The sequence below is a fragment of the Mitosporidium daphniae genome (genome assembly GCF_000760515.2).
Source record: "Mitosporidium daphniae strain UGP3 chromosome Unknown contig-97, whole genome shotgun sequence".
NCBI classification, from domain to species: Eukaryota; Fungi; Microsporidia; genus Mitosporidium; species Mitosporidium daphniae.
The window spans coordinates 1-17,928 of record NW_013546124.1 but is presented as its reverse complement, the minus strand read 5'-3'; the positions used below and the strand labels follow the sequence as shown (position 1 = coordinate 17,928).

The 17,928-nt window shown below is 41.9% G+C and overlaps 9 protein-coding genes across 9 annotated transcripts; 6 read left to right on the top strand and 3 right to left on the bottom strand.

Annotated features, from left to right (window-relative positions):
- Positions 1 to 22: 22 nt before the first annotated feature.
- DI09_97p90 (uncharacterized protein) lies at positions 23 to 2,704 on the top strand (the record flags this gene model as incomplete). Its single annotated transcript, XM_013380968.1, has 1 exon — positions 23 to 2,704. One exon carries the CDS (start codon positions 23 to 25, stop codon positions 2,702 to 2,704), a length of 2,682 nt encoding a protein of 893 aa, XP_013236422.1.
- Positions 2,705 to 2,956: 252 nt separating this feature from the next.
- DI09_97p80 (acyl-coenzyme A oxidase) lies at positions 2,957 to 5,089 on the bottom strand (the record flags this gene model as incomplete). The annotated part of the gene is made up of 3 exons (XM_013380967.1): positions 2,957 to 3,588; positions 3,716 to 4,670; positions 4,844 to 5,089. 3 exons carry the CDS (start codon positions 5,087 to 5,089, stop codon positions 2,957 to 2,959), a joined length of 1,833 nt encoding a protein of 610 aa, XP_013236421.1.
- A 636-nt stretch (positions 5,090 to 5,725) lies between these two features.
- Positions 5,726 to 7,787, bottom strand: DI09_97p70 (uncharacterized protein; the record flags this gene model as incomplete). Its single annotated transcript, XM_013380966.1, is given in 4 exon segments — positions 5,726 to 6,082; positions 6,102 to 7,478; positions 7,528 to 7,729; positions 7,780 to 7,787. The coding sequence occupies 4 exon segments, from the start codon at positions 7,785 to 7,787 to the stop codon at positions 5,726 to 5,728; spliced, it is 1,944 nt and encodes a 647-aa protein (XP_013236420.1).
- A 176-nt stretch (positions 7,788 to 7,963) lies between these two features.
- On the top strand, positions 7,964 to 8,555 carry DI09_97p60 (uncharacterized protein; the record flags this gene model as incomplete). Its single annotated transcript, XM_013380965.1, has 2 exons — positions 7,964 to 8,073; positions 8,105 to 8,555. 2 exons carry the CDS (start codon positions 7,964 to 7,966, stop codon positions 8,553 to 8,555), a joined length of 561 nt encoding a protein of 186 aa, XP_013236419.1.
- A 1,536-nt stretch (positions 8,556 to 10,091) lies between these two features.
- On the top strand, positions 10,092 to 10,853 carry DI09_97p50 (uncharacterized protein; the record flags this gene model as incomplete). The annotated part of the gene is made up of 1 exon (XM_013380964.1): positions 10,092 to 10,853. The coding sequence occupies one exon, from the start codon at positions 10,092 to 10,094 to the stop codon at positions 10,851 to 10,853; it is 762 nt and encodes a 253-aa protein (XP_013236418.1).
- Positions 10,854 to 11,216: 363 nt separating this feature from the next.
- DI09_97p40 (uncharacterized protein) lies at positions 11,217 to 11,900 on the top strand (the record flags this gene model as incomplete). The annotated part of the gene is made up of 1 exon (XM_013380963.1): positions 11,217 to 11,900. One exon carries the CDS (start codon positions 11,217 to 11,219, stop codon positions 11,898 to 11,900), a length of 684 nt encoding a protein of 227 aa, XP_013236417.1.
- Positions 11,901 to 13,747: 1,847 nt separating this feature from the next.
- DI09_97p30 (uncharacterized protein) lies at positions 13,748 to 14,107 on the top strand (the record flags this gene model as incomplete). The annotated part of the gene is made up of 1 exon (XM_013380962.1): positions 13,748 to 14,107. One exon carries the CDS (start codon positions 13,748 to 13,750, stop codon positions 14,105 to 14,107), a length of 360 nt encoding a protein of 119 aa, XP_013236416.1.
- Positions 14,108 to 14,167: 60 nt separating this feature from the next.
- Positions 14,168 to 15,124, top strand: DI09_97p20 (uncharacterized protein; the record flags this gene model as incomplete). The annotated part of the gene is made up of 1 exon (XM_013380961.1): positions 14,168 to 15,124. One exon carries the CDS (start codon positions 14,168 to 14,170, stop codon positions 15,122 to 15,124), a length of 957 nt encoding a protein of 318 aa, XP_013236415.1.
- A 304-nt stretch (positions 15,125 to 15,428) lies between these two features.
- DI09_97p10 (uncharacterized protein) lies at positions 15,429 to 17,746 on the bottom strand (the record flags this gene model as incomplete). The annotated part of the gene is made up of 3 exons (XM_013380960.1): positions 15,429 to 15,936; positions 15,967 to 16,988; positions 17,021 to 17,746. 3 exons carry the CDS (start codon positions 17,744 to 17,746, stop codon positions 15,429 to 15,431), a joined length of 2,256 nt encoding a protein of 751 aa, XP_013236414.1.
- Between the last annotated feature and the right edge of the window lie 182 nt (positions 17,747 to 17,928).

Sequence of the window (17,928 nt, the reverse complement as noted above, 5' to 3'; positions counted from 1 at the left end):
TTTTATTTCAGATTCGGACGATATGATTGCCATGTTTGATGAAGATGTTTCTCTTTTTCTTTTGAAAAACTCGACATATTTTCTGGACCCCTCGATCAATCAGCTTACCAAAGTCCAAACTCCGAGGCTTTTTGAGGACCCAATCGATTTCGACTCCGAATCTGAAATAAAAGAATACGCAGTCAAATTGGAGCTTTTCAAATCAGTTAATGGATTGAACGCTCTCTGGAAAACCCTGCTCCAGAAGCATGCTTTGAAACCTCTGGTGTCCTTTGTCTCCAATTTGATCCTGATACTGGCCATTAAAAGCCTGAAATTTGAAGAAATCCAGCTTTTGTTAAATGCAGACGGAAACCCAGAGCCCTTGATGTTGCCAACTCATTATGAACACTCGGAAAACTTTGTCGTTTTTAAACAATGGATGGACGAGTATAATTTGATGGAAAGGTTTGATATCCGCCGGTTTTCCTTCCTGGTCTTTGATGTCTTGTTTTCAAAATTCTTTAGCATTGGGGAAAAAAGGTCCATCCTGATACCATATATTCACATCCTGAAGGATTTCTTGTTGCTAAATGGCCCTCCGAAGTGTGAGCAGCCCACTCGGCGAATGTTCAGACTAATATTGGGCTGCCTGACAAACAACAATATCTTATCTCCTCAAACGAATGGAATTTCAGGCGCTCCTTATTTAAGTATTGCTGGCATCATCTCCGGAAATAGTACAATGGTAACTGCCCAAAACAGATATTCTTTTATCTATCAAAATTTGTTTGAGCCCAACGGTGACTTTGATAAAGGCGGCCTCATTGATGGGCGTTCCATTGCTCTGCTTTGCAAGTGGATAGTGGAGAACTTTATTCATGACCCAAGGACTTTATCCGCATCATTGGAGCAGGTCTATTATCTTTATATGCGATCCGTAGAAAGGTCCCATGTAAATCAGCCGCATTTGGTTGACCATGCAGAGCTATCTTTCCTACTTTTTTTGTGTAAAACATTTGTCAACCAGAAATACTTTTCGGAGGCATACCATGTGCTAAGACTATCGATTCCAAAGATTTCCTCGATATTTGATCGGCATTTGTCGAAAAACAGCTGCAGCCCCCTGATCAAAGAGTATCTAGACATTATGACTCGGGTGATATTGATACTTTCCACCATTTTTGACAATGTTTCCAGAGAAGGATTGTTGAGGGTTTCTCATTCTCATGTTAACAATTCAAATCGAAGCCCGCCCAATAAAAATACTGCGCCTGGCCCGCGTCTCTTTTCCTTTGAGAGGTTTGATCCGAACATTCCAATGAGAGGGTCAACGTTTCTTTCTCTTTTATTTTCCGACATGAACGATTTTTCCACCATGCTATTCAAATTGGAGAGTTTGCACCCGGGTGTTTATGCCTGCATTTCTGGCGTCGAGGATTTGCTGTGCGCCAAAATGAGGCTGTACATAGCGATTTTTCCATCTTTGTTAAATTTTTCATACAATTGTGCCCTCTCCTTTCTTACCAGTTTAAAGGATGAAGAACACTTTTTCACGAAAATCAAGACATCAAACATTGATCTTCCGTACCGTCCTACCGTTCATTCTTTAAATTTCATTCTAGGCATAGCGTCCTTGCCGAAATCCATAGGCTCGGCAAATATGAAGGACCTTGTTTTTACGCACATTTTTAAAGAGACAAATCCACCTTCAATTTCCAATTGCTCAAGTAGTAGGCCCCATGTTTACCGCCTTTTTGATGTAATCAATTCCCTTCTATCTCCGAGATCTTCTTTTTCAAAAAAGGTGGTCGCTTCTCTTTTGGAATATCAGATAATGCCGAATCTGTATACAATTTGCTACTTTTGCAGGGGCTCATTCGCCCTTTTAATTAACTCTTGGATTTCCAACAAAGATCTTGAGCAATCAACTTCATATGTTACCTCCTTTATATGCCGCCTAATTGAACGTCCCGAAATCTTGGGCTACATGGCCCCCGATTACCCGTTAAACACGTTTACCCTTCCTATTGAATATGAGGTTGTCGAGTTTCCCTTTCTTAGTTTAGCATCTCAATTTCTATTTTTATTTAGGGGCCATTCTTTTTATGCAAAAGCACTCAACATCTATTGTTCAATCCTTGGGAGGGCTTTAACGTGCCCATTGCCCTGGGACGAGCATTATGATTTTAGATACAATTTCGTTGTCCTGTACTATTCATTCTTATCACAATGGGAAGTTTTGCCAAATAACACGCCAATTGCCACTTTGGTCCCTCTTATTTGGTCCAAAATAACCGAGTTCGTTAGCCAAAGTGCCACGCCCATTTTCCCTGTGTGCCCCGAAATTTTCTCCCACAAGGATGCCAATTACCAGGCCGATGGCTGTGAAAATAGAATCATTGAGCAAGTTTCGAAATCAATTTCGGAGTACATTAAGACGGTGTCAATTTCTGATGTTAGAAGCTGGATTTTCGAACTGCAGGTTGGCGGGGTTACCACGGTTGGCGAGATGCGTAACATACCAAAATCGGCCATGCTCGCTTCGTTTGCAAATGTCCCCCCCGAAGCTTGCTATTTAATCTTGAATTTCTGTGTCAAACCGACGTCCAGTGTTGAGCAAATTCCCTTCAACACTTCCAAGAAACTTTATGCACATTATTGTCCTGTATTGAACACCAAATCAGGGCGCTACATTTTAACGAGCCAATTTGCTTCAACGTGAGGATAGCCTGTATTTATAGAACCAATTAATTATAAATTCCCAAAATGGTAAAAGTCTGAAAAGCATCGATAAGCCAGCCAAAATATGCTGGCGTGTCCGGTGTCAATGGTATGTAAGCAGCCAGCCATGATGCGCTAAAATTTCTGGTGCAATCTGTTGTGGGGAATGTTTAATGAAAAGTTCGCGTCGGTAAATTGACGCGTGGTGTTTACTGCCTTGCGTGATTAAGTGTGGTCCAAGCCATTTGCTTTATTATAACTTGGAGGCGGATTCTTTGAGAATGGGACGGATAAATTGTAAATATGCAGAGCTGTTTGAATTAATGTCAACGTTCACGGGATCCCTCAAAGCCGATGCAAGTAGATGCCTGTAGGCATCGCCGTCTGACGAGCCGATTGCAGAATCTAGCATAAAATCGGGAAGCAAAAAGGAATCAGTGAGGCTAATAACCTCTGGAGCCATTCTTTTAAAAAGATCTGCCTCAAGATGGTGACGATATTTCTTCAAGATCTTTCCATCCAGGGAAGCATCTTCGAGCCAATCGGCAGCGAACGAATCCAAAATCGAAATTGCATACACATCTCTCATCAAATCCAGCACGGCAGATATTGTGTTTTTTCTTGGTGCAACCAGCATCGATTCGATGCAAAAGTATTGGCAAAACGCCACAGAGACGCGGAAACACAGTACATTTTGAGAATCGAATCCGAACGTCTTTACTGCGGACGCCAACTCGGTCACCAAGCGCTTGCATCGATGTCTAAAAGCAGCAAGAAGATGGTCTTTTGCGGGATCGCAGAAAGAATCTCGAGCAAGCTGGCGGGAGCTTTCGAGCGACAGGGTTCTTTCATTGAGCCATTTCAGGGGAGACGTCTCAGACTTGGCTGACTTGAGTAAAAATCTTGCCAATTGCTGCGTAAGCAGGGCGTTGTCACCCTCGTATGTATTTGAGGCAACATATTCCGTGTAAAGATGAAAGAAGCCAGAATATTTGGAAAACCCGTGACCTACAAAGATAAGCCAACAATGACGACAAAGAACCTCCGCAGATTTTTCTTGACTCCTCCACAGCATTTGCCACATACGATGTGAAGTATGATTTCAATCCAGAAGAGAGCGCATGCACAAACGGAAGAAGGTCTGCATTGTACGACTTTAGCTGCTCCGTCATTTGGTCAAATAAAGACGCCGTTCTAGCCCCGACACAATTGAACACAAAGCAAGAGGCAATTAGCGGGAAAAGCCGATATTTGACCAAAGGGTATGTGATGACCGGGTTTTCATCGCCACCAGACTTTGACAAAAACTGGCGTCGAACCGTCGTGTATCTAGAAGTAAGCAGGCAAAAAAACCTCGAAGTGATGGTCACTGCTCTTGCAAGATAAAGCCATGCCTGCTCAACCAGCTGCACGCGAATAATCACCATGCCGCCATAAAATATTTTTGGGTGAACCGGTGGGTTGTAGTTTCCGTTCTCGTCAACGCTGGCAAATCGAGACAACAGCTGACTTCTGCATATCTTGGCCTGATTGAATCGAAGCCAGCCGTTGTCATTTTTTGCCATGCCAAATTTGGCTCCGATGTCCCCAACCTCCACATTTGGCAAGGGAGAGTGATCAACCAAAGACCTTATTTGAACGATGAACAAGTGCGGCCCATAATCGACAGAATCGATAATCAATTTCGCCTGAACGAGAGCGTGGGTCGAGATAACGCCGAGCCCGCCAATCCACCATTTGATCGAAGATAGCGATGGCGAATTTAAAATAAACTGACCGCCGCCACTTGTGCGCATAAATGTGGCCGTTGTCTCAAGGTTGCTCAAGTTAGATCCATGTCCAATTTCGGTCTGTGCATAGCAGCCAATGATGCCAAAATCCTCGGCGGCTTTTCCCCATCGAGCATATTGTTCATCCGTACCTTGGGCCTTTAAAACAGGCAGAAACATTTCGAAATGGAGCGTAATCTACGGGAAATTACCACAGCAAAAGCCATACCGGCACTGCCTCGTCTACAAAGTAGCGTAGAAGCATTGCTTCAAGCATGGATGGACGATGCTTTCTGTGGAAATCAACCATAGCTTTGGAAATATGTAGCCCGGAAAGTAAACACTACGAAAAGCCACATCGACATGCTTACCTCTGCCCTTCCGTAGTGGTATCGTTTTTCTCTGGAAAACGCGGGATTATTTTCAACCAATTTAGAAATGCGAAGATATGTCTGAATATTCTCAGATCCACCAAAGAGATGTTCAGAGAGGTCTCTGGCATTTGCAGTGCCAGAGCTCCGAGCCAACTGAAGTGTGGAGCGTTGAAAATCACATGACTTCTTATCTAGCGAGGGAATGTTGATGACTCCAGAAGTTGCGGGCATCAAAATTGGCATGTTCAATTATGGAATTTTAAGCATCAGAATCTAATGATTGATCACTTTCACAGTAAGCTTCGCGAGTTAGTTTACCAATTTGCCACGTTGGCTGCTCCAATTTAAAGATTGTAATTTTAAAAATAAAAAATGTCCAATCATCACCACTATGGACAACGGTTGCTGGAAAAGATGGGCTGGAAAAGGTTTGCCAACGGTTGTCAATTGGCAGTGGTAAAGGTTTAGGTAAAGACTCGATCGGAATCACGTCGCCCATTCAAGTGGCATACCAACAAGACACGGCAGGAGTAGGATTTTGCACTCGACTTTTTCTAGATAGGCTCAACGCATGGAGCATTTGACCCATGGTGGGAAGACATGTATGCCTCGGCAAGTAAAAAGATATCACCTAAACTCGAAACGGTAAAACGGCCAGCCAAAAAGCCGAAAGAATAGCTGCAACGGACGGATTAACTGGACAGCTGCCGAAAAGGGAGCCCCGTTTAGGCCAATTTCGAAATGTTTATTAAAATTAAGTTGTCACGCATCGGAATCCCGACATAGTTGAGTTGGGGTGGGAAATAGTGGCTTTGATGAAAAGAAATCTTGTAAATGACTGCGTCATCGTCATCGTCATCGTCATCGTCATCAAGATCATCAAAGGGGGGAAATGGGCTTGATTTTCAAGTTAATACGAGGGCGGGTTGAAAAGGTAAACCAAACCAAAGATACAACGAACAGCAAAACCCCAATGCATATTAGGGCTAGCACGCTGATTCCAATCGAGTATCGATCCATGTCCATGACACTCAACACGGAATCCCCAGTTTCATATCCAACTCCAGAAAACTTGAGACCCCTAAATTCATTCTGGCACAATGCGGTATAAGCATAGCGTATCGGGCTAATATATTGAAGCCAGGCAAGAGGTTTGGACACAAGGACGGCGGGACTCATATTTCCTCCATATATCATAAACACCGATATGATCAGTGGGGCCAATATTTGAGAGATCTAAAAATTAGCATAAAACGTGCCATATCCAACGAGGAAAAACGATTCTCAAATGAAAGCCAAATTTTGGGGTAAAAATGTCGACCACTACTACCTTAAGCGAAGGCGACACGGCGCCAATAAACAATCCCAGAGAGACCGCTGCAAATGTCAGGGATGACATTATCCCAAGAAGAATCCAAATTTTATCCCAACCGCGATGAAGTCCAGCAAGGAGCCACAGCAGTACAGAAAGAAAAATAATTGAAGCTATCCGAAGAGGGAGCAAAATACAAAACTTTGCCACCAATGCCGCTGCGGAAGAGTAAGAATTTGAAAATCTCTCTTTAGATACGATTCCCTTTTCCAGGGGCAATATGATGATGATGGGCTGCACAATGCCGAAACAAGTGTTTACGGACAGAAAAAAAAGGATTCCAAGCCTCGCCAAAACCGAAGGCTGTGTAAGAGGAAGCTGGAAAACAGTAAAGCCAATCAGCAAGGAAAAAATAAGAGCTTGGAAAAAGATCGAAAATATCATGAAGCGATCGCGAATTACGGTTACGAAATTCTGCCACAGCAACACACGCAGTTGCAGAAAAAAAGGAGCAGAAGTATGCTGCAGCTCTGAAGACAGCACATCTTTAATGTCATGCTGCCTTTCAACTTGTGGACATTCAACGACGAACGGCGGGATCGGCTGTTCTGCAATCACATCTATAAAGTAGTCACCTGGGTTTTCCAGAGCGGGACATGGAAATCCAATCGTATCAAAGTATCTTATCGCTTCATCGATGTTTCCAAAAAATAGGCAATTTCCACCGGAGGGCGAAAGCAGAAGGATCCTTGAAAATAGCTTCAAAATGTTCAGCCTTGGCTGGTGGATGGTCATGATGACAGCCTTTGATGAAGCAAAAGGACGGTCAGCCGTGATCTCTGAAATAGTACTGACAACCTGAAGAGACGTGTGAGCATCCAGTCCTGACGTGGGCTCGTCCAAGAAAAGGATACACGGATCATAAATCAATTGCAGGCCTATTGCAAGCCTTTTCTTCTCTCCGCCAGAGATTCCAGAGCCTAAAGCTCCGACAAGAGAATCAGAACACCGCTCCAAGTTCAAAGACTTTATTATCTGAGATACAAGTTTCTTTTGGCCCGCTTTTGACAAAGTTCTCCATAATTGAAGAGAAGCCATTCTGGAAAGGGTCTCCTTGACAGTGAGCGTAGGATATAGAAGATCATTCTGTTCAACATATCCAACACACCGCTTCCATTTTGATATCGGCAGAGATGCTCGATCGCAGCCATTCAGCTTGATGGTACCTGTAACGGCGAGCTTGTCATTTTTACACAGCCCCACAAGTGCATTTAGCAGTGTCGACTTACCCGCACCACTTGCCCCAAGAATGGCAATCATCTATAAAATAAGAAACACACGCACACACACACACCTCTCCGCCTTTTACCCAACCAGAAACATTGGACAGTATTTGCCTTTGAGTCCCCTTGGACAAAGTCGAGCATACGCTGATTCCATGCCACGAAAAAAGAATTTGCTCCTTAATGTTTGGTATTGCAATAACAGAATCATCCTCACGAGCTCTGAAAGCCGGATCTGCAATTCCGATTTTCTGAGAGTGAGAAATTTCCATTTCTGTAAAACAAATACTAAAATCAACTAACACATCATAACCCCCTCCCCTTTCCAGTAAATTTACTAGTTCATTTTAAAATTAAATTTTAGATTACAGTTTCAATTGAACGCGTACCCTAATTTTGTACGGACATCAAATTTTGGGATTGGTCGTTACTAATTGATGTAACTAGGGCGCAATTAACATGGATACTCATTTGATGGTTTGATAAATAACTCAGAAACCCGAATTTTCTTACCATATGCACATGCATCCTCTTGTTTCTGTGTCTTTAATTGTCGTGTTTGTGCAGGGAGTTTTTTGTGGGGCTAGATTTACAACACCGCTGGGTTCAGCCAAGTGGTTCGGAAATACAGTGTAAGATATGCGATGAACGTTAAATCTTTAGCCAATCGGTATGTTGGACTGGATTTGAGGGTGAAACTCCAGATACACCGGTCCATCTGCTCATCAAGGCCTGTGATGGAGGGGTTGCCGATCTTGGCGAAGTTGATATTGCCTCTGGATATCATAGCATATATGTGCCAGGAGACTTAAAAGATGGATCCTACACATTTGTGCTCAGCCAAAAAGATGGCAAAAACCCGGCTTTCCCAGTTGAATCGGGGAATTTTCTGATTGAGCAAGTCGGTTATGCAGCGAACCCTTCAGCGCCAGTTTTCGTTTTAGAATATCCCAAGAAAAATAAGGAATCCAACGAAACAGTGGCAGTCTCAGGGGATACGTTTGAAGAATCTCAAAACGGATCTTTGTCGGTTAGCAAGGTAGCACAAATCCATTTACATGTAGGCCTTGATGTCTCTATCCGCCCTAATACTTTCGGTGGTTTTTTGCTTTGAAATGTGGTATTAACAATTGTGTACAATAGAAATATTTTCCACGCAATACAATATGATGCAGATTTCAATGCCTTAAACGGCCTATTGTGCACCAATTTAACGCGAATATACTAGGGCTGTTTTTACAGCAGATACACTGATCAACTATAATTACAGCCGGTGAGGGGGGGGGAGTCTAATTTCGGATTACGAATACTAGCTATTAAAGTGGCATAGATCATGATGAAGCGAGGAGAGATAACCAATTGTAGTAACCATCAAAGATTGCAAAAGTTGTGTGAGGTTCTTATAATTTAAGGCCTAATCTAATGCTACGTGGGTAATATCATGATAATGGCTGATCTATTTATTTATTCCTACAGCGCGGTCTGGAACAGCCTTTTGACAGAAAGAGAGGTCCGGAGTTGGACCAAACCTTTCCCAAATCTGTGGTGCCTTGAATAACAATTTGATACGTTCCTGGAGCCAATCCCGTCAAGTATACGGGGAAAATCCCAACATTTGGAAATTCGCCAAGGTTTTTTGTTCGCTTTTTGGATGTAATGAAGGCGCTAATTTTTGGCATTTCAAAGGGAGATGGGGATGTATAAGTAATCACAAATCTAAATGTATTTAATGGATAATTTACCCCTGGAAAGTTCTTATTTTGTCGCCCGTGGTGGGCGAGATAATTTTCAGGCTTTGCGATAGCACGCCCGAGATTATTGTCAACAGAAGCACCAGAACAACGGGAATAGAAAGAAAGCTACGCATTAAAGTATGGTTGTTGTGTCCCAGAATGGGTATTTTATAGGCATGTAAACATTATTATTCCTTGGCAACCATGATCGGAGCCAACCAGCTTTATTACGTGGCCAAGGGTATTACATAAATTTTACCACTCAACCCCATGACAATGCAAATCAAAACCATGTAAATCAAAATCATGCAAATGCAAATACCACAAATTTATTTCAACAAAACTTGGCCCGCTCTATTAACACGAGCTCGACGGCGATGAAGACGAATCTGAACATAAGCCGTTGTTTGTTATCCCAAAAATATTGGACATGCCATAAAGAAGATTTTTATCCGCTGTATTGAGGCCAGCAACAACATATTGATAAATTCCAGTGGGCACATCAGGAATTTTTACGCGAATATTCGAATGGGAAACATTGCGCTTCGCAAGAATCCAAGTTTTACCGGTTGTATCTTGCAGATAGACTACGACTCGTTTTACGAAAGCTTCATTAACGGTAAATGAAATGTGGGCACTTCAAATGAGAAAGCCAAAATTTACCTCATGCATGTCTCCTGCACTATGGGGACGTCAAAGACGCTAATATATTGAGCACATGCTAGACCTTGGAAAAAGTATACAATACAAAATAGAAGAAGGAGCCTTTTAATAGCAATATCCATTGTGGGAAATAGAAAACAGAGGCGCTAAATAATGCCCAAAAGTGGCAGGAGTCATAGAAACGGGGCTGATAAGATCGTTGATGCCATTAAGTGCATTTTTAAAAACCCCAAATTTTCCACTGCCCCAAATTTATGCTTCCGTCCACCAAAATTGCTGTTATATCGCTATTGGAGCGCCAGGCCTTTATCTCGGCAGTAGGGCCGCTGTTCGACGCGGCAAGAATGAAGAGCTTAAAAATCGCAGTTTCTGGAGGATCGATCCTTCCAATCTTGGCAGAATTTTTCCAAAGTCTGCCAGGCTCATCTAACGAAAAGACCCTGTTATCTGTTGCGATGGCTGATGAGCGAATCGCCATACCTTTTGATGAGTGTGCTGGTCAAATTAATGGCTTACAAGCAAAAAAGCTGTTCCCCAGCTCAATTGCAATCATCCAAGTTCCCCAGTCGTCGCCTGCCTTGAAAGATATCTCCATAATTGCGCAAGCTTATGACCATCTGGTTTGTGAACAGTTGGGAAATAATTCGTTTGATTTCATATTTCTTGGAGTAGGTCCCGATGGGCATTGCGCATCGCTCTTTCCAGAGGCCTCTGATATGGGTCAATTTTCGCCCTGCGCATTTATCCCTGTCTTTAATTCTCCAAAGCCACCGCCCAACCGAATTTCTTTATCCATTTCAGCGATTGCAAGTGCTGAATATGTAATATTTATTGTTCCCCATTCTACCGAAAAAGAAGCATTTGTTTGTCAGTTGGAAAAGCTGTTATCCGATCCTATAAGCGGAATACCAGCTCCATTTCCGGCCATTAGAGTCACGCAGCAACGATCTGCTTTGGGGAAAAAAACACTCTGGATTTTGGATTCTAAATTCTCTAAATTCATTCATTCCTCTTGATTGGGATATCCGTTTTTGATACGGCACACCAGACACAAGGCTTTTCGCCATTATTGCATTTCTTTTCAACAGAAATATGTCTGCCTTGCTAATCCTGGCTTATGCGTTTGCATATGTGATTTTCTCACTACCGATGCGCACTAATGGCTTTTTCACAAAACAGCTTAAGCGATTGGATATTGCTACTGGCCCATCAAATAAAACTTTGAAAAGTAGCCGGTGTGTCTTTTTGAGCGGTGCTCAAGCAAACAATACCGAACCTCTGCTACACACATTTATTACCTGAACGGTGCGCATACAAATCAATCCAAATGTCTCGTTTTTCAATTAAAAGCTCAACAAAATTTATTTTTATTTAATTTTATGCTTCAACAAATCACCAATTGGGGTGCCTGGGCTATCCCAGATTGGATTCAGATGTGCAGGGCAATGTGTGATAAAACCAGGCATGTTGAATACCATTTTGAGTTTGATGCTTCCAGGTGTTCAGATGAGGATAAGTTTATGCTAGCCCAATTAATATTCTGCAACCATCTTGGTCCCATTTCACTGAATAGATTTTCTTTTACAAAGGATTCGATTTTAGACACTTTTGTGATTGCTCAAGTTGGAGATTGTATAAACATTTCGGAATCTTTATATTCTCAAATGGAAGAGCTAACTGCAAACCAAGAGGGACACATGCCACAAAACCGAATCATTGTACAAGATGAAGACCATGCACTTGACTCCGAAGCTTCAAGCTACAAAAGGACCGAAAGGCTACCACTAAATGGTGCTTTATTGGTCAAAAATATCCACAGGGTACTTAGGATTTCTGCTTCCGATGGTGAAAATGTGATCGAGTGTGTAGATCTAGATGGGATTTTTAGAAACAGCGCACCCGCTTATGGAAGCAAAATTGCGCTATTTCCTGGCCTCGAAAGGCAAAGAGATATCCTACTTTTACGTGCTAAATATGTCTTTCATTTGGGAGGCAGGGCTTGTCGCGATTCGTCTGCAGCCGATAAATTTACGTTTTTATCGAACAAATTGAAGGGCAGATGATTGCACCCAAACTCGAGCTCAAATTATCACCATGCATTCCAATTGTTCAGATCCGATGAAAGTAGCGACCGAGTTTGTGATTCAATGAGGGGCGAAAATATCTGCATCACTAGCGTCAAATAGAATTTTGGGAGCAATTGGGCCTAAATCCCAATCCAATTCAGGAAAGTGGCCTTTCAAATGGCTTTTGGAATTTTCAAAATTATAGAAATACGATTCTGATACCAAGAAGATGTGCCACATATGGCTCTAGTAAATGGCAAATACTCTCAAAATGGGTATCATTTCATCTGGAATGAAGACGAGCCTTCAACCTTTTACCCATGTGAACTTTCACTTCCATTTAACGAAAACCACGTTTGGTATATTTCCTGCATTACAAGTTGTTGTGGCCTTTTTTTGCAAAATCTTGTATTACCAGAAGCATCAGAAACCTCCTCCAGAACACCCATCAAACCTTCTTCCCATTATGATACCATTCTAGAAGCAGTATCCATTCCCATATACATGGTCACAAGCCTTGGGATTGCAGGGTTTTTTCCAAATCTTGGCTGAATTCTTTGATTTACATGTTTCTCAATTCTTTTATAATTGTTGCGAGTACTTTTCTGCGCGCATATTTGTTTCACTTGGTTTACTGGCTCTTTTTTGTGCTGCCATATTTGCTTTTCTTTGCGATCAACTTGAGAACCCAAGCATCCTTGGAAAACACCCTCTATATAGGGTAACAAATCGCCAAACTATAACCCAAAATGTTACTTGCGACTTATTTTTATTTTGGCTACTTACCAGAGAGGGTTCTTATTCCATTGGCTTTGAGGCCTTTTTTATCTTCCTGCGCCAGACGGATTTTTTACCGAAGAATTGGCATTTAACGATTTTAAAAACTTGACACAGTGAACCAGATACTTTCATTGCAATAAAGATATCGTGGTGTTCCTTCGTGTTTTCTTTATTGCTAAACTCTTTTCGGAGGACCAAGATTTTAGTGGTGTAAAATCCTTGTTTTGGCGTCTCGGAGATCAAGCTTCTTTTGATTTAAAGTTATCGAGGGATTTGGAGCATTTTGTAAAACACCACATGCTAGTGTGCAGATTTCTCAACCAACCATGCATAAGAAAAATCGTATCCTCTAAAAACGTTTGTATAAAGCTGTAACATCTACCACGATACTTGAAAGCTTGGAATTTTCATATTGTGGCACCCACTGCACTTCAAAATCAAGGCGTCACTATTAAGCATATAAAATCGTATACTATTCTTGATTTTGAAGACATCTATCGCCATATGGTAGTTGATATTTTGACAAATGAACACTTTCAGTGCTCCCTAAACAAATCAGTAGATCTTTTATTGAGCACAAGCCGTCCTGATGCCGCGTACTATTCTTACGAAAAAATCCGCATTTTGCGCTATTTTAGTCCGGATCAAACCAAAGATTTTATCTATCCAAAAGGTGTCCTTATCGATGTAGGGCCAGATAGCATTGAAACAATGGGCTTTTTATCCGAGTTTTCTGATCTTGTAGGCTCGTTCTATTTACGTTTCAAGACCGATCGCAAAATCATAGAAATACCCAAGTTTTTTGATGTTTTTGATAGCTTTTTCGACTCTGTGAAGCATCTACATTTCTTTTCCATGTTACATGGCAAAATGAGCATGAAAAATATCATTTTTAGCAAGTAGCTTTCAAAAGCTATGGGCTAATGGCCATAAAAATTTTAAACCTTCTTTATGCCACCCAAGCAGACCAAATAAATAAATTAATTAATTGGATTTTGTCTTGGCTTCGATCTGACCGCCTTTTGGCGATCAAATTAATTTTTTGAGTGAACTTTAATTTTTTTATGAAGGGCCCTTCTTTGGTTCCATGGGTAAATGGATCTGAATTATTGGCCGTTTTTTCTTTATTGTTTGATAAATCAGGTTCGGTAAGCGAAAGATTTGCATCCGCTTCTTCCATCCTTACTTCATGGTCGCATCGAGGCGAAGTTCCCCTTGCTATTGAATCAACGCTCAACATTGTTAACGTGATTCTTCTTGACCTTAATATGTTTTACGGCAATTCAATATCAAATATGTCATCAGGAAATGTACCATTAGGCCTGGAGGAACTTTTTGATTTCCCGGAACCGTCTGAACAGCCTCTATTTACGAATGCACCCTGTGCCATGAGTTTATCATATGCAGCCACTATTATTAGGTAGTCTCTCTCACCGATCAATTATAGGTTTGTCAATGGAATAGTAGATGCCCAGCAGCAAAAAATGTATGCGCAGTCGGTAAGCAAACTGGCTGAGCTACAAGATCTTCCTCGTTTCTTTGTCGATGCGAGACATGAGGCAACCCACGATAGAATTCCACCTCTGGACTATCTTCGTGAATTGTCTGTTCTAGCCCTTTCCTGGCTAAAGCGAACTTATTGGGACGGCATGAAAATGCTTTACTCATACACATCTGCATCCAATATTGACGACTGCGCTGAGGATATGGTTCGGATTTCTCTTCTCAAGTACCAAGAATTGTTTATTAAAACGCTTCCATATTCGGACCCAAAAAAGTCATACTTGAATATGGAGGCAATTCCCAGACCCATTTCAAAGGCTGTTTCCGATTTCTATGCAGAATATGAAGCGGCAGTGTTTTCCTTATCTCTTCAACGGCACATTTTATCGTTCGTCATTGTGCAATTTCAGGATCCTTCTGTATTTAACTACGAGTCCATTGTATGGAGCCATTTATTATCGCCGATCGTTCTAAATTGCCCTCTGTTTATCGAGCTTGTTGTTGGCAGTCTAATTTACCTTCCTTCAACGCATCTCCTTTTAGAGAGGCTATTTTCGATTTGGTTGCATGGTCATTCAGCTTTATCTGTTCAGGTCCAGATCATAAACAGAATATGTGAGATCCTTTTCAACCACATTCCAACAGAATACTCATTTTTCTCCATTTCATTTCTCAAGCTTATCAGGGAAAAGTTTTTCAACTTACTCCACCCGCTTTTACTTGCACTTGTCGATAAGACTTTGCACTTGGACGGGGCCTTTTCCAACGAGAGTTTTGAATCTTTGCCCAAAGCATTCAAAGTTCCTCCATCCATTAATGATGGCATCGGTGAAAAGCAGGAAGATGAAATTGACTGGATCCGTGGCTGGCGTGTATCTCCGCTTGGGTCTGTTGATCCCATATTTCCAAACTACAACCACAAACATAGCCAAAGCTGAGTTAAATTTGTCGATATGCCACTTTATTTCTTTATTTATAATTTCAACCGCGTAATAAACTATTTCCAATTGACACCATAAACCTTGCAACGAAAAAGCGAACCATGTGCTATCAATTCTTAACGCCAAATGATGTGGCCAATCGAAAGCAGATGCATTTGTGTCCATGTGCACACATAAAAATATAGACAACAAACATTTGGTCTCAAATGGAATATCCACTGCAAGGAAATATGTTGGGCGTGTCAGTCTACATTTAACAAATAAAGTATCGTCAGTTTATATTAAATAAATAGAGGTATCGCTAGCGAGCATGGGGAGGCCTTGCCTTGCCCTTTTCCTTCTTGGCTGCTAATCTGTCTGCGATGCCTGCCTTCTTGACTCGTGCCTTGATAATTTGATCTGGGTTCCTCAGCTCACTTTTTACTGCAGACTTCTTCACAGGTGCCTTGGAATATCTCGACCCTTTGGCACCACCCTTTCTCCCCCGAAAATCAGGAAACCTTTCAATACGTTTGGTAGAATTCTGTGTCTCAATGGAGCCAACCCTGGGCAGTTCTTGATGTGTAACTTTCTTCCAGCTTCGATATACATCGCCGATAATCCTTTGCTTTGATGATCCTTTTTTGGCTGTTGAGCGTCCACCAAAAAGAGACTTTTCAAGGATCGTTTCAGGAGACTCTGCAGCCTCTCTTTGGATGTACTTTTTCTTCTTGGCGTCCCATTTCCGAATAAGGCGCTTTTTTCCGGACACAGACCGGACAGAACCTGTCTGTTCATCCTCAGGCAATGAAAAGGTAGAAACATCAAGTCTATGGGATAAAAATATCATTTGGGCTTACCCTCTTTCATATTCCGCTCCCTTTTTGGCATAGTTAACGAAGGATTTTTCATCTTTGAAAGAAAGGTCTAAACAGTTTGAAGCAAATAAAGAACTTTTACTGCAATTCTCATCAACACTGGCAGTGTCTTTTTCCTCTACCAAGGCGGTGATAGCTTTGGCGTTCTTTTTCTTATTTCTAAGCGCAACAATGCTAGATAGCTCCGGCGCATTAATTAAAGAACGTTGGCCTTTTGATCCCTTGCGCATGGCTTCAAAAACGGTTTCAGACGGCCGAAAGGCAGCAAGCTGGGCCAGGAAAGAATTTCCTTCCGATTTTAACTGGGAATACCCAGAATACACGGGGAGTAGCTCACGGCTAGGAATCGCCTTTGCCCTTGTATAAGAGGCAGGCGATGCCTTTGGCCTGGTACGTTGGTATTTGAGAAGAGACTGCTCCGCAACCCGCGGCAATGGTTCCAAATCTGCATTCGAGGCGATATAGTCATTAACCCTTGCCTTAATATCTTCAGTTTCGGAATCACCAAAAGGAACGAGCCGCATTAATTGGAGCTTGGAGATTCCAAGAAAAGCTTCAAGGTCCATCAGATATGGTCTCTCATCAATTGTCACAAAGGAAATTGCCGTTCCAGAGCGCCCAGCCCTAGCAACTCTTCCTGTGCGATGAATAAAAAGCTTGGCCGTTGCGGGAAAGTCGTAGTTAATGACAAATTGAAGTGAGGGGATATCAATTCCTCTGGAAGCGACGTCTGTTACAATTAAAAAAGGGATTTGATTGGCACGAAAAGACTCAACAATGATTTTACGAGCCTCAGCATCCATTTGTCCAAAAAGGACGCCATGTTTGATGCCAGCCTCTGAAAGGATACCAGAAAGTAGGGTTGCAATCTGACGAGTGGAAACAAATATGAGTCCACCAGGCTCCGATGGGTTATACAAATCAAAAAGCGACGAGTCCCTCTTCTCAAGCAATGCCAGCAGCAAAGCCGGCTTTTCGGCAACTTGAACGTCAAAATAATAACTCTATTTGTCAGCTACAAAATGCTGCCGCATACCTTCAAATCATCTGATAGCCGGGCTTCGGTATCCAACCGAACCAGGGAGGCATCTTTAAGACCAGTTTTTGAAAAGCCAAGCAATTGGGAGGGCATTGTGGCTGAAAACAAAGCAACTTGTCTTGATGCCGGAATTCTAGAAAATAGCAAAGAAATTTGAGCCAAAGATGTGGCATCTTCGAACAATCGATCCGCCTCATCTAAAATCACTAACTGAATAGCATTGAAAAAATTATCTGCCATTGAACCATCTTTCGATGATTGAGATACTTCTGCCAAAAGGTGAAGTAAGCGGCCTGGTGTTCCGATAAGGATGTCTGGATTTGACATCAACATTGAAAATTGCTCTGAAATGGAATCACCTCCCAAAACACAGGCCGAACGGAGAGAAAGATGCGCTTTCCTGCAAAGAGACTCTATAAATACATGAATTTGAGATGCAAGCTCTCTGGTGGGCGCAATAATAAGTCCCCTCACGCCAACCCTTGCAGAATGGGTACAGTTTAGTTTCATTAAAAGAGGTATCACAAATGCAGCGGTTTTCCCGCAGCCGGTTCGTGCCATTGCTACAACATCCCTTCCGGAGTTCAAAATTGGGATGCATTTTTTTTGGATTGGAGTAGGCTGGTTATATCCCATAAAATGGATGCCCTTCAACAACGGAAATGGAATGGATAATGGTGAAAATCCGGGAGCATACTGATTGGGGCCGGTTTTGGAAGCCATAGTTTGAAATTTTTTATTAAACTAAATTATTTTATTAAAATTTATTTGACTCTGAGAGTGGAAGAGAAGTTTGACGGACGAACCAATCAAACTGCCGAAGTTAACTTGATTAAAATTTAGAACCCCTTTTTGAAAAACAAGAATGTCATTAGGATCTCTTTCAAGTTCGCAGCCTCCTGCAT